This window comes from Betta splendens, chromosome 11, assembly GCF_900634795.4.
Source record: "Betta splendens chromosome 11, fBetSpl5.4, whole genome shotgun sequence".
NCBI classification, from domain to species: Eukaryota; Metazoa; Chordata; class Actinopteri; order Anabantiformes; family Osphronemidae; genus Betta; species Betta splendens.
The window spans coordinates 7,891,657-7,914,364 of NC_040891.2; the positions used below are offsets into that span (position 1 = coordinate 7,891,657).

The 22,708-nt window shown below is 45.9% G+C and overlaps 1 protein-coding gene across 17 annotated transcripts in view; it reads right to left on the reverse strand.

Annotated features, from left to right (window-relative positions):
• Positions 1-3,270: 3,270 nt before the first annotated feature.
• The window catches only part of LOC114865754 (cytoplasmic dynein 1 intermediate chain 1), a 36,365-nt gene continuing 16,927 nt past the window's right edge, over positions 3,271-22,708 (reverse strand). For all 17 annotated transcript variants that reach the window (XM_055513058.1, XM_055513051.1, XM_055513052.1 and 14 more), the window contains 10 exons: positions 22,022-22,193; positions 21,274-21,373; positions 20,489-20,614; positions 12,721-12,867; positions 11,910-12,023; positions 11,693-11,826; positions 11,437-11,581; positions 7,833-7,973; positions 5,486-5,611; positions 3,271-3,955 (listed from right to left, as the gene is read on the reverse strand). In XM_055513058.1, coding sequence (XP_055369033.1) covers positions 3,845-3,955; positions 5,486-5,611; positions 7,833-7,973; positions 11,437-11,581; positions 11,693-11,826; positions 11,910-12,023; positions 12,721-12,867; positions 20,489-20,614; positions 21,274-21,373; positions 22,022-22,193 — 1,316 coding nt within the window. In that variant the 3' untranslated portion in view covers positions 3,271-3,844. The remainder of the gene's footprint in view (positions 3,956-5,485; positions 5,612-7,832; positions 7,974-11,436; positions 11,582-11,692; positions 11,827-11,909; positions 12,024-12,720; positions 12,868-20,488; positions 20,615-21,273; positions 21,374-22,021; positions 22,194-22,708) is intronic.

Genomic DNA, 22,708 nt, shown 5'->3' on the forward strand with positions numbered 1-22,708 from the left:
ATGACGTAATATCAGAAAAAAACACTTCTGCTTGAGCATGAGTCGGCGAACTCTGCCCCTGACGCGGCATAAATGCGCTCGAAGTGCATGAAAGTCAAATCTTTGTTGGAGACTGGAAAGGAAACAAAGCGTGGGAGTCCACGGTCACAGCAGCACGTCTCAGCGCTTGGACGCCGCGCCGCCTCGGACCACAGGCTCCACGGCGGCAGCTGTTAATTAAAGCGCCGCGCGCTGATTGGAGATCGGGGTTTTGGAGCGTCGCTGCGTCCAGCGGCAGCTCACCGCACGCGCTGCTGCTGCGGCAAGCGTTCGCATGCGCATGCGCCGGGACCTTCGTTAGACGCTTAGGTATTTGCCTTGAACCCTCGGAGATGCGTCGGCAGCACGCGCGCTTCTCGACGCACGGGCACAACGTGGAAAACTCATAAATCCGGCCTCGCCGCTCCGCTTTCGCTCGGGTTTCCCACCGCAGGACTGGCAGCCACGGACCCACAGACTCCAGGCTGAAATGAGCCCCATGATTTCTTTATTATTTTCGCCACCTCGACACATTTATCGGCGCTCCTGCGCGCGTATTTATCAGCGGTTGCGACATTGTGGCAATTAGTGTTTTACAGTCGGCGCAGGAAATTGAATTACACACTCAGTGGGTTTAGCGTCGTTTAGCTGGGTATTACTGGGGTCTGTGACAGTCAGCGCTGCCCATCACTAACTCCCATTATTCTTTATGGGTGGGAGTCTGGGCGGAGCTTTGGCTTCATGGTCTGTGGATCTGAGTAGTTCATCAGTGGGACTCTTTTCCTATATTGTGTGTGGATATTGATGATGTCTAGTTGACATCATAGTTAGTAGAAGCTTTTACTTTGTTTTAGTGCTCTCGCATATTTTTCATAGTTTCTCATTTTCCTGTTTTCTCTATTATTGTCAACCACCGCTCCTCAACAAGCATGAGATTTCTTCTCCTCTTCCTCTTCCTCTTCCTCCTCTCCTCTCCTCTCCGCTCAGCGCAGGTGGTCAGTCGCGGCTGGGCGCCGGTCTGCTACCTAACACTGAGTTGATCAGGCTCGCTGAATAGCTCGTTTGGCCGTTACAAAAACCAAGAAGTCAGAGTAAATCGTCAAGAGGGCAGTTGATGGTAATGACCGAGCCATCAATGATTGAACCCATTCATGGCTGAAGTGGCTGGAGTGGAGGCTTTGCAGTCACTCCCTTCAGTCAGCCTGTGACTTTCAGCAGCACACGGGGCACAGTGTGCATTGCTCTCATTACCGTCCATTGTCTGGCTCCTTTCAAACGGCTGTAAGGAAAGTGGGAGAGAGAGGAAAGGAAGAAAAAAGGTAGAGATTAAATAATGGCCTTGCTGGTGGTATGGATTGTTTGATGGTGAAGTGATAGGAACTGGCTCCTACTTGTGCCTAGTGCATGTATGTGGCCGTCTTGCTACAAGATGGTCAAGATCCAAGATGAGGTGGTGTTTTTTTTTTTTTTTAAAGTGGGAACAAAAAGGGGGCGGCACGGTGGTGCGGTGGGTAGCACTGTCGCCTCACAGCAAGAAGGTTCTGGGTTCGATTCCCGGAGGCGGACCTGGTGCCTTTCTGTGTGGAGTTTGCACGTTCTCCCCGTGTTTGCGTGGGTTCTCTCCGGGTTCTCCGGCTTCCTCCCACGGTCCAAAGACGTGCATTGGGTTGATTGGCTTCTCTCCATTGCCCGTAGGTGTGAGTGTGTGTGTGAATGGTTGTGTGTCTATGTGTTGCCCTGCGATGGACTGGCGACCCATCCAGGGTGTACCCTGCCTCTCGCCCGTAGCCAGCTGGGATAGGCTCCAGCACCCCCGTGACCCCGCACTAGGGAGTAAGCGGTTAAGAAAATGGATGGATGGATGGAACAAAAAGGGAAAAAACAACACTGAGGCCACTCTATCAGACGCAGTTAGCGTTTGGGTTTTCATCCGATCGCTGATGGCTGCTTGCTACAAATCATCTCATTTGTTTGGGGCTGATTTTTAAACGTGGCCTCTATTTAGAATCAAACAATCCGTTTAAAAAGGAAGTGCTGCCTGAACAGCCTCCTTCTCCTTCTCTGGTGACCCCAGTAGATGTGATCTGGACCAGGGCACAGCAGGTGGTCTGACCAGCCTGGTGGGCTGCTCCTGGAGGAGCCTCAACGAAGAGGGGTCCTATTATGAGGTCAGGCATCTAATGAAGAGGAGCTGTACTGACGAAACACCAAGGTTTTAATGAAGCTCCAAAGTGAATTTCAACCTATAGCACCTGCTCCATGTACAGCAGCCACTTCTGCTTCTGTGGCACAAAAAGAAATGCCACTAGACCAAAAAATAATTTTAATGCACACAAAGCCCCTACTTACAGCTCTGGATGTGACAATTGTCTCCAACTTGAGCATTTTACTGCGCTGTGATCAGCCATTTGGCTTCTCCATGTACTCTCTTCACTTCTGGATTCAATCCCAGCTCATTTCTCGCTGAAATATAGGCCCCTCTCAGGAATAATTGATTGGATCTGTGAAGGTAAAAATGCCCAGCGGAGAACAGAGGTGGGGAACCTCTTGAAGATGACTAAGGAAATGCTTGTGATGGACAGCTGAGACTGGCTGGCACATGCATGCGTTTCGCTGCATGACTCATAACTTTTACATCCGAACGCTCGCAGTCACATAAAATCAACAGCAGATCCAGCAAATCTTCGCTGCGGTTTGGAGCAGCTTGATCTGCTCCTCTTTGTTGTCCACGCTGGCAGCGACTCACAGCTCGGTGTGAAATCGGTAAGTGATTGGATTTGTTCAGCTTTAAGGGAGAAATGTTTCACATTAGACTGTAAGCTGTTTATTTCTGTTTTTAGCATGTTAGGAGCTGGTAATGAGGGGAATGAAACTCTGCTCCTCCTCACCTGTCTCTCCCGTCTCTCCACAGTCCTTCACTCAGCTCGCTGCGCCTCAGGCTTCCTTCTCCCTCTCTCCACACCACAGAGAGCCGCCTGGCTCGCAGCCCACACCCAAGTCTCGGATCAGCCCGCCGGCGCCCGACCTCGACCACATCGGAGGCTTCAGGTTGGCCTTGGCCACGCTTGCTGGCACCGGGAGCGACTTTGGACTCCATCTCCCACGCTCCACGGCGGCGAACGGCAGCGGCAGACTCCCCCTGAACCGTTGCCTTTGTCAGTGGAATGTTTACGAGCGCAGGCGGATGCCAAGTCACAAAATGTAAAGAGATGGTTCCATTAGTGTGTGTTTAGAGGCAAAGAAAACACCAGGTTCGTCAGCTATGCTTTTAATGGCAGACATAGTTGGTTCTCTGCAGTACAATACACCTATTCGTTAATGGGTAACGAATATACAGCAACAGGTAATATTTGGAGGAAAAGACCAACCAAGCTTGATTGTGTTGTAATGTCACCATATGGACTCCATGTTTATGCATCTGGAATATCTGTGTGGCATGCAGGCAGAATACGGGGGAAAGGACATAAAGGGAATGTGACGTCTTGTAAACAATGCATAAATAGTCTATAGACCCTGCTGTTACAGTAGTGCAAAGCATAATCAAGGACATAGTTGTCATAAGGCTGTACGACTGACACTCTCTATATACTGTAGGCTCACAGATTTCAAGCAACACATCACCTCGATTCATTAAATATATCTGTAGAAATTAAGGGTTAGCAACTGTTTGCAAAAATACGATAACGGTGTTGCCTTGTTTTGGATTGGAACGTGTCCATGAATGTGAGGAAACCGAACCGAGTGAATGAGAAGCACATGCTACAGTGACACTGATAAAAGCGCGCCAGGCTGCTTATTCACGGGCGCCTGTCTTTGAAGTCCCGTTCTATGAAGCCAGCTCCATAGGCCCCTCCTCCTCACCGTCGGCCCGATTAGCACGAATCTCCATCAGGGTGCGGGCGAAACGGGCCCAGTCATCGGCGTGAGCCACCGACAGCTGCGGGAGATACAAGTGCGCACGCATCACACTGAGAAGTCGTCGAATCAAGAAGAGTCTAAGAACACAGCTGTGCATAAGGTCGCATCAAATAATAGCAAAACAAAGTCTGCTGCTGCCTTAATGCTGCTTTGTGGTTTTATCTTTGGGGGGAAAAACTGAAAAAAAACAGTTCACTTTTATTGCAGTTCAGCGTCGGCCTCTGCACGAACAGTCTTAACCAGCACAAGCTGTGAGCAGGGCTGTAGCCGCTCACCTGGGAGGCTCGGCCCGGGAGGCGTATAGTGGGTGTGAGGCCTGAAACTGGCTGGTTGGGGGCCAGACTCCAACCTGAGCGCTTCGTCACCAGCCAGCCTGCAAACACATTCACCTCAAGCCTCGTCTATGTCTAAAAGAGCCCGTGGCGGCTCCAGCCCGAAACCCCTGAGCAGCACCGAGCGCTGTTCCTCTCCAGCATGGAGCCGCAGCGGTGCACTGTGGGAGTCGGAGTGAGTGGGACAGAAGCTGCGGCTGCCACCCAAGCTGTCTGCAACCGCTCTGCGCGGCCAGGCTGTAATTAAACAGGAACCAGGAGGAGGGAGGTAGCCATTTTGAACCCCCAAACCCCCCACAGAGCTGAGCTGGCCACAGCAGGAGGCTCTGGCAGAACATCATCTATATGGTGCCTGAGTGACTTCAGCGTTAGCAGCCTTAAGAGAGAAGCTGTTGGATCCAGTGCGACTAAAGAACAAATAAAGACACTCTTAATAAATGAAATTAAACGAATAGAATAATATTTAGTATTTTGCTCTCCTGGATCCATGCACGTTGCTTTTAGCTGTAGTTGTAGTAAAACCTGCTCAGCGCTGCCGATGGCTCTTCATTAGCAGCAACGGGACGGAGGCCACCAGCTCAGCCGGGCCTCTCGCCGCGCGACCGCACGGCACGCTAAAATTAGCCGAGCAGCTAGGCCAACGCGCCCTCACATGGGGACGCTAACCGTCGCCCTCCCAACATGAAAACACACAGCCGGGCCGGCTGGCCACTTTGTGGTGGTGGCAGAGTCATGCGGAGGCCATTTTACTGGGACGCGCAGGAGCAGGGAAAAAAATCAAATACATACATGCACGGCACTACTGACAGTTGGGTAAACATACAGGACTAAGAGACCTAAAATGGTCGGTTGTGGCACATGTGGAGGTTCGAGAGTGGAAAAGCAAAAAAAATACTTTTCTTTACTCCTGCGGTGCATCTTTCAGGATCAAGATATTACTGATGCCTTTAAAGCTCTGTTTCATTTACTGTAGTGAGGAGTGAAATCGGTCCTGCTCCTGTTCACTAATGCTTCAGCACCCGGGCTGTAATTAAATCTAAACTACCAGCTTAAAGCATCACAGTTTATACACGACAGCAACAATGCGCAGCAGATGTTTACAGGCTACCAAAATATTACCATCACACACACACACACACACACACAACATGACGATTAAAGCAAAAGGGACCTCCCTCTGCTCCAACAACAGCATTTTCATGAATTATTCCTCGTACCTCTCCAGTATCGTAGATCCACACTCGACCCTCGGAGTCGCCCACTGCCACTTCCTTCCCTCCTGAAGACCAGCGGACCCTGTTGAGCGCAGACGCTCCTTCAATGGTCACACTAGCGGTTGGTACCTGAAGAAGCATTACAAAAAAGACGTCTCAGTTAAAACACTGCATGTTACTGAATGTCACCTATGTGGAAGCAGAGAACGTCCAGACAGTAGACGTTTGTGAATATTTGTTATGTTTAAACCATTTCCAAATTAAACAACCTGGAAACAAAATTTTTAATTGAATTTTTTTTCAATTTAGTAAAGTAAAAAATTTCACAATTTTTTCAATCCTTCAATATTCAGTTTAAATGATTGTGAAGTTCATTAATTTGCATTCAGTCATGCACCAAAACTCAGGATGTGCTCTCACAGCACACTTGTTGAGTCTCTTGTTTATTTCTTTTGACTGCCGACGTTTAAGCAGTTCTTCTTGTTTATTGGAAAATGGGAGCATTATACTATTATGGACTAATTTACTACATGAAAATGGCAACGTTATGCACGTACTCTAGAGGTTCGACAAACCTAGCTGTCAAATTTACAACTTCTCTGAAGTCAGACGTGGACACACACACACACAAGGCTATTTTCTGTGTGCGTGTGTGTGTGTGTGTTGCTGTTGTGGGTGAGATCCTGTTTTTAGTAAACAGCGCTGCTTGTGTTGCACCTTTAAAAGCCTAAAACCATCTGCAGCGTTTCCATAAACCGTTCCTGTAACGTCAGGCGAGTCTGACACATGTCACCAGTGGAGACAGAGGCCTTGGCATCGCGTCTGCTCACACACTGAGCGCCTACGTATTTAAAGCAGCGCTAACCACAGACTGACTGCCATTAGCCTGCTAGCTTCCACCGCTCCGCCCGAGTGGATCTGTACTGAACGCATTAAATTGGCTGCATGGTTTTGTGTGTGTGGTGGAAATGAGAACCAGGCGCGCTGCACTGCTCCGTTAATGTCATTACGACTATGTGTTTTTAATATGACGGCAACAATGGAAGTCTGTTGCTATTGGACTGACTGTGTGCTCATGTATTTGGTACAGCAGTTTGTCTATCTTTCTGTGTGTGTGTGTGCGCGTGTGTGAGACTAAATGCCTCACATAAAACACATTGTTAGCCGAGTTAGGTCGTTGATAATGAACTCTTCCTCTGCCAGTGAAAAGCCTGCTGTTGAGAGAGCCATGGGAAGCTGCGGAGGAAAGGCCCGACGCTAGTGATGGGATCGGTGATTGAGAGTGTTGTCTTTCGTGATTGAAAGATTAGATGAGACAATGGATGTGATTTCACCCACGAAATCCAGGGTGATGAGATATGAAATTTTATGTAGCGCACAAAGAAGCTGCAGGGAGGAAGCGTGAAAGCGCTGTGGAGAGAGGGAGGAGAGCGGGCGATGCAGGCTTGTATTAAGTTTGAAGGCATTGTGGGTGTTGTCACCATGGAAACCAAGAGTGAAGGAGATCGGAGAATCCTTTTATACCTACTTTTACCTGAGTGATCAAAGGTTTGGTATCCACTCTGCTATCAGAGTTGGAGCAAAGTGTGTTTCATACAAGTTGAAGACATATTTTCACTGTAAAATCTTTACTTAAAAATTCTTCTTAAAAATTCTAAAATCTGTTAATTAGAGTTTTAGAGGTGCAGATGAGAGGATTCTGTTTACTGCTGGATGGAACCGGGCTAATGTCTCCTGAATCTATTACTTTGACATGTACAACACAAACCTCTGGAATTTGTGTATCATCATCAATTTAACTGATCTAAGTTTATTTTCCCAAGCTATTCCTGCAAATCTACACTGAACTGCAAAGGAACATTCATGATTTGTTATGATTAATACATGCACTCATCTTAAAATAAAATGTTCCCCACATCACTGAGAGTCTCAACCACTGGCCTGAACTTTCATCTCCAGCATGGGTCTACGGATTGGGTCTCTCTGCTCGTGGCCCCGTTCACATCTGTGTACTTCCCTGATTCAGCGAGCGTTGGACGGAGGTTGCAGGAATGTTAGTGGGGCGGCTGGGTGGGAGCCGCGATGAGAAGATGTCAACCAGTCTGATTTAAAGCGATGGCTGTGGGAAACGCCCACAGGGGAATCTTGAATCGTGTGTGTAGGGAGGAGGGATGTGGAGGGGCTGGTGGTAGTGGTGGGGAGCCATGAGAGGGAAAACGCTTGGGTGTTTGGTTGTGCGGTTCAGGCTGAGGCCCAGCAACAGGCTCTGAGGACACCAAACACACACACAACAACATGACGCACAAACAATACACCCGTTATTCACCCGCCGATCCACACGCTCACGCACCTCGGTATCGTTGTTGAGGTTCCACAGGTCCAAGCGGCCCATGCCGTCCACGGCGGCAAACAGAGCGGGGTGCACAGGTGACCACATGACGTCGTACACGTAGTCAGCGTTGTCCTCAAAGGAGTAGAGGGGCCTGTTGTGCTGAAACGAGAAAGGGAGGCCACAAAAGTGTGTGTGAAATTGCGTAAAAGAAACACCGTGCATAAAAAAGACAGAGTCAGGGATTAGAGCAGATAAGGGATAGAGACAGAAAGAAAAGCAGCCGAGTGAGAGAGAGCAGGAATGGTGAGAGGGAGTGAGTGAGCGTCAGACATAGTGGCGCTGTCTCAGCCTTGGGGCCTGTCTGGGTGCAGAGCCTAATTAAAAAGCCTAGCACATTCACACAGCGCCATAAAACCTCTGGGAGAGATGAAAGGGAGGGCCCCTCCACAAGGTGTACTGTAACCTCAGCACAACAGCTGTCTGAGGGAGATGGGAAGGGATGGGATATGGGAGGAAAAGGAGGGGTGGACAATGGTTGGAGAGGAAGGGACGTGGGACATAGGATGTGTGTTTGTGTGTTTGTGTTTGTGTGGGTACGGTCTGATGGACACTAAATGTTTTAGGCCTGCATTTAGGAGTAACGACACAGACAAATAAACTTGTCAGCTCTCTCTGCTGGTCAAACTATAAGTGGCCACACTACAGGTGGCCAGGAGACAAAAAACCGGATGATGATATTGATTGATTGATTGATTTTTCTATAAGGATCCAACATCCTGAAAAACAGAATGACGCATTATAAAAACCTCTAAGGACTGTTCGAGTCATTTTAGGTCAATAAAAAACATGTAGGCAGTGAAAGTCTATTACAGTAGCTGTAACTGTCACACAACCTCCATCATTGTGCACAGTGTCTGTTTTTTGTTGCTATATGAAGTTCACAAGTTCACCTTTGACCTTAAGATGGCTGAAGCTGCAATTAAAAATGGAGAATTTGTTAAATAGGTGTGTTTATGCACATAAAATAATCCCTAATACTTTAACTACTGTTACAAGTGTTGCACATTAAAGGTGATAATTGCTACTGTAGCAGTAACTACTGCAAATAAGTGAACTCCTACCCCAATCACCACAACAAGCTATAATCAGAATACGGCTTAATACAGCAGCGTCTGTCTGTGTGTGGGTGTGTGTTCGCGTCCCTCAGACAGGCTGTTAGGATTCCAGAGGCTTACAAACTACATTCCTCACAGGTAGAGTGGGAGGGTGGGAGACAGGCTGGCTGCAGGAGCAAATGAAAGAGTCTAGTCCCCCGCTCCTCCATCACCTTTACTCTCTCACGCCACGGTGAGGTCTGATGTGGCCGTGAGACCCGCAGTGCACGCTCACGCACGCACGCACGCACGCACGCACACACAAACGCGAACCGTCACGGACCAATTTTAAGCTTCAATTGAACCTGTTTTCCAGCCGCCGCGGTGACAGGTCATGTTTTCCATCACGCGGTGTTAGCATTCGATCGGCTCAGGTGTTCTCTCTCTCGCTGTCCCTGTTTTGGTTCAACTTAACTGTTTGACTCAGTTTACTTTACACTAGACATCAGTATTTTATCTCATCTAGGTGTGTTTGAGAAGCAATTTTAAAGTATTTTGATGATCTCTAACTGTTCTGTCATAACTGAGTATAAAACATAATTTAGGAATAAGATGAAGAAAGTATTCAAAATGTACAGTAAACTATTATTTTACTTAGTCTGTCCATAATCTGCCTTCCTTAAATAAGGTGATTTGAGTAAATAATCTGCAGCAGCAAGTCTTAAAAGTAATCTTTAAATGAAGCTTAATCCTTGTGGCGCCACACTGAAAGAACTACTTGTTATTATCATTCTTGTGCTGAAATGCTGCTGAGTTTATAGCACGTTTGAACTGGAAAAGTATCGCTGAAACGCTGGATACGAGACAGGCGACTTATTGGCATAAGGTCTGGTTGCAGATCGCACGGGAAACCATCACTCGTCCTTCTGGAGGGTTCGCACCGTCCGGACGCAGCAGCAGTTCGATGGTGCCCTGTGCATCACAGGTATCATGGATTTCATTAGTGCACACGAGAGAGAGAGAGAGAGAGAGAGAGAGAGAGAGAGAGAGAGAGCTAAGCTGTGTTTCATGTGTTGTGTGTTTCACAATGGCTTCTTAGAGAGAGAGGATGAAAGCTTCAACAGAAGCTCGCTTCGGTTCCACGGACCCTCATCTTACTTTCAACTCTCATAACAATCACCTGGACTGACAGGGGTTCAGGCCTTTAATTAACTTCCAGCCAATCACGTACTGTAGTCGATGCTGGTTTTGGGGTCAGGAGACAAACTGTTCAAGTTAAGCCCAATCATAAACCCTCTCCCCACTGTCCCCCACGTCTTTACACTCTGGCTGACATGAAATGCTTTTCACTAACCACAATATTTGCGCCGCGGAGTGTAAAAACACCAGCAGACTTCTGCACGAGCCGTTTTGAACTGCGAGGGCAGGCGTGTGTGGGGATCGCAGCGAGCGTGTGCGTGTGTGTTTGTGTTGCAGAAATTTATGACAGCTGTGATTGGTAGTTCGAAGGCAACCCTAGAGGGGATTTTAGGTAAGCATGGGCAGCTTGCTTAAGGTGTCTGAGAGGCGTGTGTGGCATGTCCCTGCGTACACACACATCAAACCCAGGTATTCCTCCTGCCCACACACAAATATGGGTTATTTGGGATAGGAGACAGACACACATTCCTGCGGTGCCCCTCAAAGGAAAGGGAATTCCCAAATCCTGCGAAATAACACACTTTTCTGGTGAAAACCTACAGAAAGCCGTTAGCATGTGTCACATTACCTTTTGCATAAGACTTACGGGCCGTCTGGACGCGTGTGCGAGCTACGTTTCATCTTGACTGACTTTGACAGCGAAATATGAAAACTGCAACTGGATCTTGCATAAAGCGGGAGCCATTATGCAATGTTCATTTTAGATTCTCCTGGTGCTGGATCAATCTGGTGCAGGCTGTGCGGTGCTCTTTGACGCTCCGCTCACACTGACCTCTATGGACTTGAATATTAGTATCGTTTTTCACTAAAACATGCTTTTCTGTCTTGAATGACTCTGGGTAATTTTCCCTCTGTGACCTCTACTTTTGGCTCCTCTGTCACGTCTGCTTCCATCCTTCCTTGCCCTATCCCAGTTTACAGGTCATATGCTATTTGCATCACAGGATTGACTTCACTCTCTGTGTCTTCACTGCGTCTGAGCTTACTCCTTTGTGTCAGGAGATAAATGTGATCAACAGGTAGAATTCAGGATGAAATATTCACTGTGCAGCAAAAACTGGAGTATTAATATCAGATTTGTGTAATGACCTGAGTAGATGTCTAACATTTCAAAAAGTGTGTCACTCTAACTATGAAGGATTTCACCACACACCTACACAGTAACCATATACGCGGTATCAGAACTCACACACTGTATCCCCTCCTACACACATGTACATGCACATTTCCCACCTTTCTCAGACTCTACAATCAACCCCCCACTCATCCTCCCTCTCTCCTCACTCGCAAACACACTATAATACAGGCGCACACACACTGTACTCTACCTTGGTGCTCCAAAGTTTGACAGTCCAGTCAAAAGAGGATGTGATGAATAGGTGGGAAAAGTCGACGGCCCCCACAGCGCTGTGACAGCTGATGCCTGTCACAGGACCCTGGTGGCCCTCAAATATCTCACAGATCCCGGCCTTACTGGAGAGAGATGATGACACGCATCAGTAACTATGATATTCAGTATCACACATTTTTGCTCAAAATCTAAACAATATTTAAATGTGGATTAAGACATGTGTGTTCACCAACCTGCCGTGCCTGGACGCAGTGTACACAGTGCCCTCTTCGCTTCCCACTACATAGTTGTTCACATCGCCCGTAGGGAAGGCCATACCAGTCACTGCCACCGTTTTAGATTTACTATACACCAGTTCCATGGTCTCCTGCATGTACATATGCACATATTCAAGCACAGGAACTGTTGAACTGTCTGCTGTGTGAACTGTGGTATGAGTGGGGTGTGTACCTGCGGCTGAGAGAGCATGTCTAGATTCCAGGAGCACATCCTGCCGTCTGTGGACACAGTGATCAGGTTGTTGGCATTCTGGGTGCCGACCACGTTTACACAGTACACTGGATGCTAAACACACACGCAAGTTAAAGAGATACAGACACATTCAATTAATACTCTACTGCTTAAAATAATCCAGTTCATTAGTCATGTTTACTAACGTTCTTAACTACAATAGACTCAATCAAGTAATTTAAATGTCATTAGAAGGAAGGAAAAGCAGCTTCAGCTCACAGGCAAGTGTGTAGTTGTCCTCCTAGATGACTCTACATGGGACATGCGCTGTTGTGCAAATTCACAGGAGTGTGTCACACCACTGTGTCATTACTGGGCAGTAATACATTTGTGTATAGGGCCGCACAAAGAATCCATTCAGCAGCATGCTAGCTGGCTGGACTCACTGGAGAGGACGAGAGCTAGAGCCTCATTATTCGAGTCCGCTGCCACTTTAAACGGCCAGCGTGAAGCAGCACCTGTGTGTCTGCATGTCTTAAGGAGCTGTGATTATAAACGACCTTGGGCCACACGACACTGATAGTGTGTTTTGGTCAGTCATTTGTTAAGGGTCAGTAAGTTCACAGCAGCATCTGAACTTCGCTGTCCTTTAAGTGATGTCTACAGTATCACTGCTTCTGTCTGTTGTGAGCATGCTCAGACTTCTGGTTCCATGCAGACGAGACAATGTAATATAATTTTAAATCTACTGAAAATGACTTTTATTTGACAAACTATTCAAAATGGTGAGAAGGTTCTACACCAGCCTTACAGTGTGTGCAGCAGCGGACAGGGGAGTCCTCTGGACAGGAGTTCGCCGGTGACTGCGGTTGTCCCACAGGACAATCTGCCCTGAGTAAGTTCCACCCACCACCAGGTTGGGATGAAACCTCGCGAAGCCCACGGACACCACTGGAGACTGCGGAAGGAGAAAAATCACAACAAATAACTTCAGGACATAGGCCTAAACTAAGGAGAAAGAGGAAGACGGTGCGAGGAAAATGAGCGGTCAGATGAGGTGAGGAGATAAAACAGCAGATGGTGAGGGAAGAGCAAAAACGAAGGGCGATATGAATCAGAAGCGGTAACGCTAGACGAAGCGTGAGTGAGAAGGAGGGATCAAGGCATCGCGATGGGTGGCAGACGCAGGGGAGAGAAATGATGAGCTGGGCTGCGGTGAGAATCCGCCAAGGAGAGCGGGGTGACGCTGGGGCGGCGGCCGGACAAAGAGGAGAATTGTAGTCCTGTGTCCCCCGGCCGTTTCACATTACAGCATCAAAAACCCAGAAGCCACTGGAGCGCTTACTGTAGCCTCCATCATGACGAGCGAGACACCCCCCCCCCCACCCCCTTACCAATGCACTGTTAATTGAGTTTTGGTTCCTTTCCAGTGCCCATTCAATATGGGCCTCTCCGTGCTACCGCCGGCGTATCTTGACCCGGAGCCACTGAACTGTAAGCGCCGGGGAGTTATGAGAAAATATTTCACAGTGCGGCAGGAGGGCACATGCTATATTCACCCATCCGTCGAGTAAAGCTGCGCGATCATGTTGAGTTAATTTACTTGCCAGAAAGGGCCAAGAGGAGCTCAGAGGCACGGGTCTCAATTAAAAACAGCGCAACTATAACAACAAGCAGAGTGTCTTACGCAAAATGACTGTTGCCTAATGCGCCTGTAGATTTTGATGGAAGTGTCCTCGTTGACAGTTTTACTGTTTAGTTTTTCTTGGAGGCACATGGTTTTTACCGTACACTAATAAATCTGATAAATATGCCTTTTATTTTATTTGTCCAACCGGTGGTCTGTGCATCTACCAGCAGAACAGTAGCACCACCAGCAATCAGCTTTATTATTGAGGCCAAGCGCAAAAATATACAAACGTGGCTGAAATGAATGAAATAACATTTGTCCATATTGACAGGTACAGAAACAGAGGTTTTCCAAAGATGTTAAGTGTAACATTAGTCCTTTTTTCTCTCCGTCTCGCTCCCTCTGTCCCCACCACCACACCATGTGCACAGCAGCCAACTCCAAACCCCACTTCATTTTCAAAAGAGAGCGGAAAACAAACCAGAAAGAACAAAAACACTGTTCTCGCTGTTTCTCCCTCTTTTTTTTTTTGTTTCTTCTGAGGAGTCACAGCTTCCAGATGAATGGCTCCAGAGTCGCTTCAGATGTCGAGATTGAAAATAAACTGAACTTGAGTGGTAAAAATAAAGTTGCTCGTCTGCCCACAGGGAGGCACTCAGAAAAGTTTATTTACACAGTCGGATAAAAGAGATCAAGATTTTGGATTTATTAGGACGTTCTCGTTTTTTGATGGTCTGACCAGAAATATCGACTATTGTTTAATTTATAACATATGGAAATCAAACATGCAGACTTACTCCAGACTGAAGATATAGAAAGGAAAAAAACATCTAACCAAACTATCCTGACCTATAAATATATGATCTAAAACTTCTAAATGTACTGCAGAAAGACTTTTTCAGATGACCTTTGCCCTCAAGATTGACTGTCAGGCTGCTGTTAAAAATGTAAATCATTTTAAATCTAAAGGACTGATTCTTTACTTTTTATCCTCTGGAGGCTTTATTTTCACCTCAATTGACAGACTGCTATAAAAATGTCATTTCTCATTTCAGTCTAAAACATGGATTACATCATAGTTGGTGCACTACTCTCTCTCTCTCTAAATATATATATACATATATAAAAAAAACTATAAACTCATTTCAGAGATTTTGCTCTTTTTGAAGTTGTAGGTAAAAACCAATTTTATATCCCTGTACTATTAACACCATGTAACATCCAAAGTAAACGTACAAATCCACAAGTAATCGTCATCTCTTTACCAGTTATCACCCTAAATAAACATCTCTACCCCACATGAGTAATGACAAAGAGGAGCCAAATCAAATCAAGAGCCCTCTCTATTTACTCCATATGTTAGTTTAGCTCCTAAGCCCTATCGGTGCCCCATCTTAAGAGGAAAAATCCTGACTAAACTCTGAATCCCCTCTTTAAGAAACCACAGGTTATGCCATCATCCCCCTCATGTACTGTCAGGCTTAGTGAAAGAGCTACTGAAAATTAACCCGACTGTCCTGATTCTGCTTTGAGGCAGCAGCCAGTAGCGACTCGGGACATGAAAAACATTCTCTCTAAACACTTCTAATCAAATGTCACATCAGCACATATGTTTTGGAGTTACATGTCTCTTTAATGCACTGTATATCATTAGGAGCTGAAATAGGATCAATTTGTCCCGCACTATAAGGAGGTTTATGATCTAAGCTCCAGGGGAATCGGTTGATGGATTCTCTATTTGGATGTCATGTAGGAAATTAATGACTGAGCTTAGAACTGAATTATGGGGAGCTGGGTTACATTTAGGCGCTTTTCTTCTTTTTATTCATTCACTAGTGTTTGCCATCATCAACTCAAATGCTGCCTTGGTATCCATTAGAGGGGATTTATTGCACGGTGGGTAAACACGATGCCATAAAATACTGTATATCATATGTGTGAAAGGCTACAATAGGAACTGAATAAAATGGGAAATGTTCTCACTTGTCAACGCTGGCAGAGGATACGTGCGTCGTATCCTCATGGCAAATAGTGGATGAAGCCAATGCTCAGACAATTTAGCTTAGCACAGCTAACCTGAACAATTTCTCAGTTTCTAGGCGCGAGAAACACATCTGTACCAGTCATACGAGCAGCATCTGTGTGAATAAGACCTCAACAACTCTCGCCACAGCAACGCTGCTGCTGCGATTGCGTCTCCACATTAGAGCCGGGTCCGAGCCTGACATTTCATTTCCAAGCGCAGGATGCCTCCGCGGAGGGTTTGCAACTCGCACGCCGTGAAGGTCAGGCACCTGCCAAGCGAGCTCCTGCCAGTCCAGACGCAGAGGATGTGAGGAGTGACAGCTCCCGGAAGAAAGAGCAGCGGCAGGAGTCACTTTGGCGTATTGGGCATGAGACGAGCTGCGGACGTGTTACAGGATGACGCTCTCGCAGTCGGAGGAGTGCGTTTCATTTCTTTCCTCGGGCGAGTGAGCGTGCGCATGTGTGAGGGAGAATCACACACACGCACAAAGTATCGTTTACCGTATCTCACACAGACCCACAGTACTAAGTGCTTCTGGCAGCCCTTATTATATTAATGGGAAGTGTTCTGTAGAGGATAATACACAGATGGTGGGCTGTGATGAAACATGGCACCCAGCGAGGGATTAGGAAGGTTCGAAGGAATGACAGAGGAAAAAAAAAAGGTAGAGCGAGGGGAACACTCCCTCCTCCCCCTCCTCCTCCGCTTTTGTTCTTTGCTCAGGCGACAAACTGTTGCTGAAGTCAACCTAAGGAGCCAGAAATGGAGCGGTGAACAAGGGGGCTGATGAGGCAAGTCGGAGAAGTATCCCTATAGATCCACGCTCCATCCCTCCTCTCCCCCGTGCTCACCGCAGTCATCTGTTTTCCACTCTGCGTTATCGGGACCAGATGGGTCCAACTGTCTTCCCCTGCATCCCCGTTTCTCAACTAACCCCCCCCCCCCCCCCCCACTCCTCCCAACCACCTTTCTCCTCCCTTTCTTCCGATGGCTTCGCTCGTTTATGACACCCCACAGATTTTGTCACTCTGTGGTTCCTGGCAAGGAAGGAGAAATACCGAGCAGAGTCTCCATTTCACCAGGCAGAGGATGAGGATTTGACGACGCGAAAACATAAGGGAGAGCTCTATGAACACAACCGGACCTTGCCCGCACCCTTCCATTTATTTTTCATATCTCGATGTTTGTTACTAGTTGCTCATGGGTTTGTGTTGTAAATACAGTATAAAGGAGCAAAACAAGTCTGATAAAGAAACAAAATTCAACATGATCCTGTTTTCTTTCACATTTCACATAATTATTTGTCACACTTCATTCCAGTCAATTTCTAATCTGAGTGAACCTTCTTCTGCCTGAACCTTTAGAATTAGGAGACATTTTCTGGCAGTGGTATTCATTTACCTTTCATTTACCATTCATTACCATATAATCAATAATTTATTAAATTTACCAAAATATATCCTCTTGTCTTTCCTTATGACTTTAAACAGCTTACTGTATGTGAGCTGACCAGCTTCTATTCACTTAGTGATTTACATTCTACATTAAATAACTAGTACTGAAGAACTGACGTTTACGACACAATTCAACACGCTGCTCAGCAAGCACTTACAGGATTTCTGCACTAAGCCTTAGAACAGAATGCTGCTGTATCCTCCAGTATATTTCCACATGGTTTACAACTCAGACAAGTCCCGTGAATAACGCTCTCGCATTGTTCTCCCTTCTCCAGCATTCTCCCTCCCACCTTCTCCCTGCCTGCTATGCCGCGCTTACTCAACCTTTCTGCGAGTGCCAAAGGCCTATGGAGCAACACGAGGCAGCGAGATATTAATAAAAATATGACTGAGTCCAATGGGATTTGACAGTAGCGGCGGGGGTTGTTACAGGGAGGCCTGTGGTTTGGGGGGTTCGGCAGAGGTTTTAAGTCAAACAGGCCCTTTAATGTGGTGTGACTTAGACCACTTGAGAGCCTGGTGTGAAGTTACAAGATTGGACCCAACTGGGAAGGGGTGATGATGGGTCCAACTGCAGGGACAGCCATGATGAGGGGAGGCACGCTCAACTGGTACCAAAACCCACAGCACCCGCCCCCTTCCTGAAGTATAAACCCTACCCACACATTGATGGATCACACACTTCCTCTACTTTATTACAGATCAATGGCTCCTGAAGTGAGGTCATGAAAATGCCAGGTCCTTGTGTATTGTACTCCCTTTACAGTTAGACAAAAATCACAATCATTCTTTAATGAAAATAATTAAAACCCTTCAATGTTTATTTCTCATTAATAATTGAACCCAAAGTACTGAATACAAGTTTCTCAGTTACCGACAAAAAATACAGTGTGAAAAACAGAGCAGCAAACAGCAAAGCGTGATTGCATAAGTGTGCGATTTCCATGACATCTGTTTATTCCACATGGGAACAGCATTTGTCGAATCATGACCTGTCGCCCAAACTATTGCATTAGAATGCAATATTACAACACAGCTGCACATTGCCAAAGCGATGTCTACACAATTTTCACACTACACTTGCCCAAAGAGATGCAGAGGCTCCTCCCAAAATCCCAGGCACCTGCGTTTAATGGATTCACTTTGTGCCACAACAACAGCCTGCAGAGAACAAAAACCCCAACAATGTGTCTACAGAGTACAGAAAATCATTATGTAGTGTCCAGTGCAAACAAACAATAGCTTTGCAACTGGGGATAATCATATCTTCTGCATTTTCTTACGAAATACAGCTCCAATAATCTGTTCTAAATAATGCAGCAATAGAAACAAGGAAACTATTTAATATGTGACAAAATTCAAACTTACTCAAAAAACAGTACAGTTTTGAAACGGCAAGCTCATTTATCAAACTGCTCATGGCCAGACGAGAAATATAGAAGCTTGACCCGACCAAAACCCCACCTGAAATATGAAGCCTTCCAAAAGCCATAGCTTCATACAATAAAGACCCGGCTGAACCAGACCTCAACCACAAACCCCAGACTCTCCTTTGCCGACCCAGCACTGTCATTCTTTTGAATCTGTACTCTCTCCCCAACACTTACGCTAGTTTCTAATACGGGTAAAATGGACGCACAGACACCAGCGTTGCGTCCAGTCTTCTACCTTTACAGTCCATCTGCCAGATGAAAGCTGCTTTTGTGGGCATTACTGAAAAAGCAAAGATGCCTGCAAGGCTGCTGAACAGTTTCCTGGGACTTGCGGGGCTAATTCGAGCATAGGTGTGTAGGCACGTACCACATATGTACAGTAAACAGTGAGTGTGTAATTACAGGTACGAGGAGGAAGCATGTGGCCGGACTCCCAAGTTAAGAGTGGGAGGTGGAAGGTGAAAAGAAAACCAGGAGAAATCAGAGGAAGAGAGCGGGGAGGCGCCCAGCTCTGTGGTTTAGAGGGGTTACGCTACAAAACATGCTCTCGCACATTAAGAGCCATCTGATCCGCTGCTAACTAGAGTCACGACTGTTTGCAAAAGGCCCCACAGAGTAAAAGTACAAGGCAGAAATGCAATCCACTTATTCTACCCACCCCGGTGTTCCTTTCATGCACATCTAGCAGCAACGGAGGGACTCTGCTGACATAACATGCAACCTTCTGTGACTTTATTTCAGTCCAGTGTCTCTTGCCCAGTAATGCCCACTGACTGGACGCTGACTGACTTCTTTTGGGTTTCTCCGTATTTCTGTCATTCACTCGTCTTCCTTCCTCGTCTATAAAGAGCATGGCACAGCCCCAGGCCACAATAACTCACTGACAAACATGGGGGGGGGGTGGAGCAGGAAAGCGGAACACTTGGGAGAGGCTGTTCTTTCTCTTTCTTCTTTCTTTTCCTCCATCTGATATCACTTCGTCTAATGTTCGTCTTTCCAGTAAACACTTATTTAGAACCAACCGACTGTCTTTCTAGAAGTGGTTTGTATGTGTCAGAAAATCAAAACAAACTACAGTGATGATTCCTCATTATGTTACAGATGGAAATTTCCCAATATCCCAGTGCCATTGTGTCCTTGCCTTTGCATTTCGTCTCAACTGTGCTGCCTGGCTGCCCCCTTTTGATTTGCTGAGCACTTTATCAGCTGCTTCACCAAATATCCTCCTTCCCAGCGGTCACCGGTTTAATGCTGACAATTCACAGCTCTGAAACCGCACTGTTAATAAGTCAGATGTACTGTGAGCAACCCACATGGAAAAACTACCGAATCCTCCAGCTATGAAATGCATAGCTGTAATCTATCTGTGAGACCACATGGGTGTCAGCAGCAGCAGCATAAATTATGGTACAGTGAAGAAAAGAAGTGCTTTAAGATTCCATTTTGAAACTAAAACTGAATGGAAGGCTCTTTACGTTAAGCCTGTGACGTCAGGTGATTGTTCATGACATCAGTACGTTTACAGGTGTATCCCCATATTCTCTGGGATTTTCATAAAGCGGATGAGTCAGTAATTGGGAAAGAGCTCTGCTAACATTAGACGCAGGACGAGGTGGGTGGGCTAAAACACACATGTGGCAATGCTAGATTAGGAAGTGGTAGGCCACATGATTTTACTACCAAGACGTCTCTATACGGCCTCGCCTGTCTGCCGGGAGCTGTGAAGCCCTCACACCCGATCCTTCCATCCCTCCAGTCCCTCCGTTCGTCTACTGTTTTCTCTGTCATTTGATATGACCGTCACACTTGTAAGTAGTTTTATTTCTGAATAAAACTTTAGCTTCTTCTGTTAAAACTCCAGAAGCAATATTAGGCAGAAGAGTAAATGCATAACTTTTTATCCAGTTTAAAATTCTCAGCTGCAAACATGAACAGTTTTCTACTACTAATCCTAGAAGTTAACCATCATTAATTCTTTAGCTATAATGAATTACATATGATAGATATGAAGTTGTGTCAGATTTGATATGTACCTGACAGTGAAAGATGTACTCTGGCGTGGACTTCTTAAACTTGATGTTCCACACGAGGGCAACGCCATCTGGTTCATGAGGAGCATCTTCATTGTTGTTATAGGAGGCAACAAGCAACTCAGGATACTGAAAGTAAAAGAAAGGAGAGGAGATACAAACCAAACATACATTTGGTAAAAATTATTCACTATACACTTGATTGACAAGCTGATATTCAATAAAGGGAAACATCTGCTATCTATTTTTGATGCTTATAATCCATTTTCCTCGTTGCCAATGCTCTCCTTAAACTGTTCCCGTCTTAAAATAACATTTCCAGTCTGGTTTTACTATAAACATTCTTGCTGAGGTGTCAACTGCTCTCACTCATCGCCATGACATCGCATGCATAATGAGGGGAAGCCTCAAAGCTTCTGGGTGCATTTATGCAGATGCCAAAACAGGTAAGTTCATACATTTTTCATGACTATTAATTGTCCACAGCACAGAGTGAGTCAGAATGTAAGGGCAAAATATACTGTGTGCATCTCTACATGTTTGTTTTTGTTTGTCTATGAATGTGCAAAGTCTCAAAGTACTTGGAGGAATAGGCCCAACAATATGAACAGGACACTCAGTGTTTAAACTAAGTTAAGTTTGTTCTGAATCATTTGTGTTCATTTACTCCTTTCACCCACTACACACTGTATCTCTTTTTACAAACTTTCTTTTTCAACAGGATATCTTTATCTGTGGGTTATTCTGTCCGACCAGAATTTTCTTTGCTACCAAGCTACTGGCTTTACCTGAGGGGACCAGTCAAGGCAGGTGATAACACGATGTTTTGACCAGTGTTCATCGTAGAAGAGCCTACTGAAGGACAGGCTGGAGCCACTACCCAGATCTCTGGAAGCAGACGGTAGAGATAAGGGTCAAAGGTTACTTTTAGATAAAGAAGAAATAAAGAGTTGGCAAAAAATGAACCGTAATCATATCATCTGCTCTAATAAAGGTATCTACTGAACTGTACATGTGAATGGTACTCGGATACAAGAATAATGATTTGAACTGTGTGCATTAATCATAATAAATCCTGTGAAAAAAATATGTAGGACCTGTTTCTCTATGCCAGACTATGTGTGAATTACTAATGTGTTTGGTCTCTTGTTTGGCTTGATGTTCCTCTATGGCTGCGTCAGGAAAAGTCACAGTGAGCTGCTAAAAGCTGGACTCTCTAACAGCAAAACATCATACGGACTAAAAGCAGGCATACTCATATTCCAACACTCCATTTGGTGACAACCCTTTGGAAAGCAAGTTAACAGTCTTTAGGTTGTGATCAGCTCACACTCGTTCTATCCCCTGGAGTGTGACATCAGTGGGAAGATATTTATTTTGAAGTACAAAGAAGCTCCCAGGCCCCTGGAGTGATGCAGTGGGCATGAGTCAGGCACATTTCTGAGTTCAAGGCATGCAAGTAAACACTCACATGTGCTCTTACATCCAAAAACATCCTCTCTCCTTTTGTCCCTAACTTGCCACCACCCTGCTCACCCCTCTTTGTCCTCCAAGTCTCGGCCACTGTAGTCGAAGAAAATGTCGCTGTCTTCGGCCAGAGCTCTCTCCATCACCCGAATGCTGCAGTCGAAGAAACTCTGAAACTCCGAAGAGTGCAAGATCTGCTGCCTCTCCTCCTCTGTTAGCTCTCTGAGCAATGGAAATGAGCCTGAAAGACAAAAAACACACACATGTGGACTGAAGCAGGCTAATGTTATTAAAGGTCCAATGCATGATGAAAAGCTACATTGCTTCTGGGACGAAATTCTTTGGAAAAATAAAGAAAGACTGTTTCGGGGGAAACAAACTAATATATATTAGTAAACTTTTTTGTAAGTGACAGCGTGACATAGTACTGACAATAGTACCACTGTTATAATTTACAATTGCAGATGCAGTGTTGTCATGTGCGTTACAAGCTACAAAAAGCCATATCATTACGGTGCATGTCACATTAACATTTACTTCATCTCTATCAAAACCAGAATCGCGTCCAGGACATAATAAACTACAAACAGCCCTAATGCATCTATTCTAATAAAACACTACAGTAGGAACTTCATAAACACGGGAAAAACAAAGCCCTCTGAGCAGCCAGGCTCCCTTTGAAAGTAATGGCTGCACAGCACGGCGTCCGGTTTTTGAAGTCACTGTCCCCAAGCACACATGCAATTTTACACACAA